The sequence below is a fragment of the Lactuca serriola genome, chromosome 6, assembly GCF_051521515.1.
Source record: "Lactuca serriola cultivar US96UC23 chromosome 6, Lser_US96UC23_V15, whole genome shotgun sequence".
Lineage (NCBI taxonomy): Eukaryota > Viridiplantae > Streptophyta > Magnoliopsida > Asterales > Asteraceae > Lactuca > Lactuca serriola.
Genome location: NC_136413.1, coordinates 85,798,214 through 85,805,361, shown reverse-complemented (window position 1 = coordinate 85,805,361; position 7,148 = coordinate 85,798,214). Strand labels below are relative to the sequence as shown.

The window sequence follows — 7,148 nt, the reverse complement described above, 5'->3', positions numbered from 1 at the left end:
CTCATTGATTCTAAAGCCACTTTCCATCATGACTTGATCAAACTTTTGATGCCATTGTTTTGGAGCTTGTTTTAATCCATATAGAGACTTAACAAGTTTACAAACCTTGTTCTCTTGTCCCGAGGCAATGAAGCCCTCAAGTTGCTCCATATAAATTTCTTCTTCCAACTCCCCATTTAGGAAAGCAGTTTCTACATCCATTTGATGAACTTGCAGGTTTCTAATAGCTGCAATGGCAAGAACTAATATAATAGATGTTATTCGAGTTACTGGCGAATGTGTATCAAAGTAATCTAGACCTTCCTTTTGTCTATAACCTTTGATTACTAGTCTTGCCTTGTATTTATCAATACTACCATCAGGTTTCATCTTTCTTTTAAAAATCTAGCGGTAAGCCAGTGGCTTGCTACCTGGAGGTAGATCTACTAGTTCCCACGTATGATTTTGTAAGATAGATTATACCTCATTTTTGTTGGCTTCTTTCCATTGAGGTCCCTTAGAAGAAGTAACCGCCTCTTGGTAGGTTTTAGGTTCACTTTCCACCACATAGGTGTAAAAATCATCACCAAATGATTTTTCAACTCTAGCCCTCTTACTTCTTCTGAGTTCTATCTCTTCTTCCTCGGATTGAGCTTGTTCTTCCTCTCGAACAACTTCGTTGTTAGGTAAAGATGGGCTTTCAACTTCCTTGTTCAAACAAGGAAATACATATTTAAAGAATGAAGCATTCCTTGATTCCATTATGGTATTTTGTGTATTTCAGGATTCTTAGAATCATGCACAAGGAACCGATAAGCACTACTACTTTGTGCATACCCAATGAATACACAAGCCACTGTTTTAGGACCTAACTTTTGTACCTTAGGCAGTGGTACAACAACTTTAGCTAGGCACCCCCATACTCATAAGTACTTATATGATGGCTTTCTTCCCATCCAAAGTTCATACGGTATTTCATTCTTTTCTTTGCGAGATATCTTATTTAGAAGATAGTTAGCCGAAAAAATAGCTTCCCCCACATTGACTGGTTTACACTCGAACTAATTATCATGACATTGACCATTTCTTTCAAGGTACGATTCTTTCTTTCAGCAATTCCATTGGATTGAGGTGAATAGGGTGATGTTAATTCATGACGAATTCCATTTTTCGCACAAAATTCAGCATATGGAGAAACATATTCTCCACCCCTATCACTTCTAACCACTTTAATTCTCTTGTTGAGTTGATTCTCAACTTCATTTTTGTACAAGACAAACTTGTATTTTGCTTCATCTTTACTCTTAAGTAAATATATGTAGAAATATTTCGTGCTATCATCAATGAATGTAATGAAGTATTTGTTCCCACCTTGAGTAGGAATTGACTTTAAATCACACACATCAGTGTGAATTAACTCAAGAGGTTCGGTATTTCTTTTGATTGTTTGGAAAGGTATTCTAGTTTGTTTGGCTTCCACACATGTGGGGCATTTGTGATTTGAGTCAATATTAAGTTTTGGTATGTATTCTAGTTTAATTAATTGCTTAATAGAATTGTAATTAACATGTCCTAAGTGACCATGCCAAACATTTGAACACTCAAGCAAATAAGCAGAACTAGAACTTGTATTATTCATTTTGTTTGTCACCATTACATTCAATTTGAACATGCCATTCAAGGCATATCCTTTTCCCACAAACATACCATTTTTGGACAAAACAAACTTGTCGACTCAAACACTAGCTTAAAACCAAATTGGTTCAACAAACCACCCGACACTAGATTCTTACGAAGTTCAGGAACATACAAAACATCCATAAGCTTCACTTCTTTCCCCGAAGTCATTTTTAGAGTGACATCACCAACACCTTTGATATTCGTGCTAGCTGCATTTCCCATGTAGAGCTTTTCACAATCTTCAACTTCTTTGTAGGTGTTGAAAACACTCTTGTCATGACACACATGACGAGTAGCCCCCATGTCAATCCACCACTCCTTTGAATTTGTATTCATGAGATTCACTTTAGAAACCATAGCCATGAGATCAGTTATCATGGCCACCAACTCCATGTTATCATTCACCATGTTTGCTTGACGGTTTTCCCTATTAGGTTGCATGAACTCCGAATCCTTGTGACCCGGTTGGCCACAATTGTAACACTTGAACTTCTTCTTGAAAGTTCCTGCCTTGGGGCCTATGTTTTTGCCCTTAGCTTTCCCTTTGTAAGGTCCCTTGCTTTTGCTATTGGAAGTTTAACCAGCTTCCACCATATTAACCTTAGAAGATTCAACTTCACTGCCTTTCTTCAAGGCCATTTGATTATCTTCTTCAATGCGAAGACGCACCACCAGTTCCTCCACAAACATCTCCTTTCGCTTATGCTTAAGGTAGTTTTTGAAGTCTATCAAGCCAGGAGGAAGCGTTTCAACCATTGATGCAACTTGGAATGACTCATTAAGATCCATCCCTTCTGCATTTTTATCATGTATGATGACATGAAGGTCTTGGACTTGACTCATAAAAGATTTTGAGTCAACCATTTTGTATTCCAAGAATTTAGCAACAACATGCTTCTTGGTTCCAACATCTTCTGTCTTATACTTCCTTTCCAAGGACTCCCATAGTTCCTTAGCAGTTGCAACTTTACAATAGACATTGTAAAGTGCATCAGTTAGGCCATTCAACACATAGTTGCGACACAGAAATTCTGAATGCTTCCATGCATCCACTGCATTCACAGATTGAGCATCAGCTTGCCCCTCAACAATCACAGGAGCAGTTTCTATTAGGAACCGAGCCAGGTTCAAAGTGGTCAAGTAGAATAGCATCCTCTGCTTCCACCTCTTGAAGTTCAGACCAGAAAGTTTTTCAGGTCTCTCAGCATGATTAGCCATGATGTTTGGAACCAGTGCATTCGGGTTCACATCAGGAGCACCATCAGCAGGAGTTCCAGTCATTCTGAAAGATTCGTAACCACAGTTAAATAGATTACAAGAAAAAACTGATACAAAATTGATTTAGAATTAAAGAACAGAAAAAAACGAAAGGTTTAGAACAAAGAAAAAAAATCTGTTTAAGACTGTTAGTTTAAGGACTTCGTTTTCCTCTTGAAAGTTTCCTGTAAAGAAAATGATTAGCAGCAAAACGTGGTGGCTGAGGCTCGAATTGGACTCGATTCCCTTAAACAGATTCGCTGTCTGTTCCAAGGGTACAACAACCTTAACAGTGTGTGCTGCCGGATATTTCACTTGCCTGAAAGAGTCGCCGGAAGCAGAAGTACAGAGAAGGAGGAGAAAGAAGAGTATTTTCATTCATGTGTTGAATGAGACGGTAAAGGTCACATTTTATACTTGAATCGTGTAATGGAAACAAATCAATGACTGATTGAGCATTTAATGGAAATAAATGTCATTAATTACGTAATTAATGCATCCGTTACAAAATTCAAATATATGGACCAAAACTGTCAAGTTTAGCAAAAACAAGGGTATAGCGAGCCTGAGTTTTTGGAGCTGCATTCGTGTCCGTAGGTCGCGCCCAAGCACGGGTTCGATGTTTTTGGTCTACAAAATCCAAGATTTGCACCCCCTTGCGCGCGGGTAGGAATTGTAGTAAAACCATAGACACAAGCTTGTACGCCTTACATGCATTCAAGCTTATAAACCTTGTTGAGTTTGGTCTTTCTACCAATGTGGGACTCATTCCCACATTCATCCCTTTTTGCTAAATTTATTCTAAAATACCCTTCTTTGAGTATCGATATCTCATTCACATATACTCCTTTTTGGACATATAATATATCTTTTCGAAGTCCTCGTGGAGGAGAACACAAACCCACTTAGAGTTAGTTATATATACAACATATGTATATAATTATATATGTCCAAAGTTAGTCAAAATATAAATATTTATACTAAATTTTCCAACATATTGTTGTATATGTTATTTTGAGGAACTTACTTTGCTTCGTGCTTACCCAGTTGATTACAAATGATTTCAGGTACTTCTTCAGATCAGGAGAAGAGCAAGGCCTGACTGTACATGCACATCGACATCATGTTTTAGTTTTCTGCATGTTTTATTTTTTACTTCGATTGGAATATTTAATACTATGTTTTGCCAATGATTGAATAAAAGGAATTTTTATATTACTATAGGGAACGCGTATTATTAGTATACTCTACTTTAAAAATGAAAAAATTACGTTATGATATGGACGTTACAACTTGGTATTTGTAACGTCCTAAAAATAATGACATAAATTTTTTCATTTTTAGATTAATAATCGTTAATACATATCATTTCCATAAAACCAAGGTAATCTATATTTATCAAAACATCATCAAATCAGATAAAATCACAGAATGCGGAAACCATGTGGTGTGTGTGTGCTCTGCAATCATCCCGAGCTCTTCCATTTGACAATTGAAGTACTGAAAACATAAATTGAAAACCATAAGTGTAAAATCCTGACTCCCAGGTATAATATTTAATTAAGATGTATTCATTTTTGGCAGGGCGACTCGACGAGTTGGAGGCCCCAACTCGCTGAGTAGAATTGGAAACACCTGCGTGGTTTTTAGAGTTTACTCGATGAGTTGGTGGACCCCAACTCGACGAGTAGGAGTTGAGTGTGAAAACCATAATTTCCAGGGTTTGTGTCCTATTTAAAGGACCTTAAGCTTTCATTTCCGCCTCCCTTATCACTGTAACACCCTGAGAGAAACCCTAAACGAGCTGGTATCATCTGTGAGAGAGGTAGACTAAAAGTGTGTGATTTGGTGCATTCTTGGAAGGAGATAGAAGATCATAAGGCTTGAACGATAAGAAGCCTCTAGATCCGGTGTTCTTTCAGTGCTAGCTGCTTTTTGGAGGTAAAAAGCTATCACCTTGATTATTGTTTGGTTAGATCTCTTCTTTAGGGAGTTTGTGACCATTTTCATCTTCTTTTTGGGCCTTTGAGTTGTTTGAGCATACCATGAAGTTGAAACTTCAGATCTGGGCAGCATGAGGTCCCTTGGGCCTAAAGATTCAAGATTTATCAAGCTATTCGCCAAGTTTTTTGCATTAATCCCTCCATACAACTTTGTTTTGGCACTTTGAGCCCTAGGTGCCATGCATGGACGTAAAGCTTGCAACTTTACGTGGTATTTTAGCCTTAGGAGGCTAGATCTAGAGTTTGGGGCTTTGGTTCTGCTGAAAATCGTCTGAATGAGAAATGGACTTAAGGGACTCGATGAGTGGATGAGCCAACTCGACGAGTTGGTTAGGGTGTTCCCCGATAGTCAGGACGCGCTACAACTCGGTGAGTTGATGAGACAATCGGCGAGTTGAGTTAGAGTTCTCCTGATTTTCTAAGAACAGGAGGAACTAGATGAGTCACATAGGTGCACTCGACGAGTTGGGTGAACATGGACTGTTGACTCGAGCGTTGACTTCCGTTGACTTTTAGGGTTTGGTCAAGACATGAGTTATGGAGATCATGGAGGGGTAAAACAGTCTTTCATCCTTTCCGAGAGTGAGGAAAGGGGTTAGCCTAACCTTTTAGAGTTGTGATTATTAAGTTTTAATTAGAAATGATTATATTATGTAGGCGGAGTCTAGACTGTTCGTGGGGTACTAGATCTACTTGCTTACTTACGAGGTAAGTCTTCTCACTACACTTACCTGAGTGGTAATACTGTGTGACCGGAGGGTCTTATTTGAGTTATCGACCGGAGGGTCTTATTTGAGTTATCGACCGGAGGGTCCTATGTGCTTATATTGATTTATGTGATATTATGCATTTTGTCTTTGTGATATATGCTATATTATTCTGTGCCTTACTGAGTTAAGAATGAAGGGTCCAAACCGAGTTGTGAGACGGAGGGTCTTCACTGAGATACAGGACTAGAAGCTTGTGAGATTGGAGGGTCTTCACTGAGACACATGACCGGATGGCCCATAACAAGCCATGAGACCAGAGGCTCCTCACCGAGATGCATGAACATAGGGTCCATGCCGTGCTATATCCATGAGAGGCTTACTATTTGTGTATGTGGTATTTTGGGGAACTCACTAAGCTTCATGCTTACTGTGTTGTGTGATATGTGTTTCAGGTACTTCTCAGGATCACGGAAAGGCGCCGACTTGATTGTACACACCAGTTAGAGATTATGTTTTTGAGGATTCTGGGATTTTTATCAAACATTGTTGACTTGTGTTTTGACAACTTATACATTTTTGTGGTTTTGGGAAATGTGATATTGAGTTTATGTGATTCTAAAAATGAAAATTTTATTTTAAAATTTATAGTGTTACAAGTTGGTATTAGAGCATTGGTTTGAGGGATTCAGATGTACTCTCGGGTATGTCTGGACTCAAACTAAGGATTTGAGAAAATTTTCAAAAAAATGATTTTTCTAATATGAGTAAGAGCTTTTAAGAGATAACGAGATGTAGCAGTGTGTATAATCAGCCAGAACCCGAATGGTGATTTCCCAAAATACAATTACCTGTTTATATTATTAGATATTTATGAGATATTAGAGCTGCATGCTAGAGGATAGGCTAGGTATTTCAGAATTTAGAGCTAGAGTTGCCTGATTCATGATGCCTTAGCCTAGGGTATGCTATTGATTGATCTTATCTGCTATTTGCTCTATGTGTGTACCGAGTAGGGAAAACATAGTAGGAATCTTTTAGAGAGAGTTTTGAGTTATCTAGGAGAGATACCTAGATGAGCATTGAGGAATATACCGAGAGAGTAGTTTGATATCTGTGAGGGATAGAGTACTTGTAAATTAAGATTCTAGGAGGAGGACTTGGGACGACTACAAGTTGGTGTGGAAGGTAGTATTGGGCTCGTACTACTGAAATCACCGGATCTGTATGCAACCCAAGTAAGAATCTTAGGATGCTAAGGAACGTGTAGGGGTGGGTAACCGAGTGTGTGTGTGTTGAGCTAGTCTATGATGATTTTGTGTTTATGTTTCAGAGACACTATGGTGATTACCCGCAACAACCCAAGGAGCAGTGGTACCAGTGACAAGGAGATCCACATAATCATTCATGAGGAGGTGGCCGCAACTATCAGAGAGGCCATACGAGAGATGTTCGGGTTTATTAAGACCATGTTGATCGAAACATTCGATGAGCGATATGCTGCTGTCATGGAGGCTGCTGT

At 38.7% G+C, this 7,148-nt stretch overlaps 1 protein-coding gene across 1 annotated transcript; it reads right to left on the bottom strand.

Moving 5' to 3' along the window:
• Positions 1–2,235: 2,235 nt before the first annotated feature.
• LOC145059979 (uncharacterized) lies at positions 2,236–2,940 on the bottom strand. Its single transcript, XM_079007727.1, has one exon. The coding sequence runs from the start codon at positions 2,938–2,940 to the stop codon at positions 2,236–2,238; it is 705 nt and encodes a 234-aa protein (XP_078863853.1).
• Between the last annotated feature and the right edge of the window lie 4,208 nt (positions 2,941–7,148).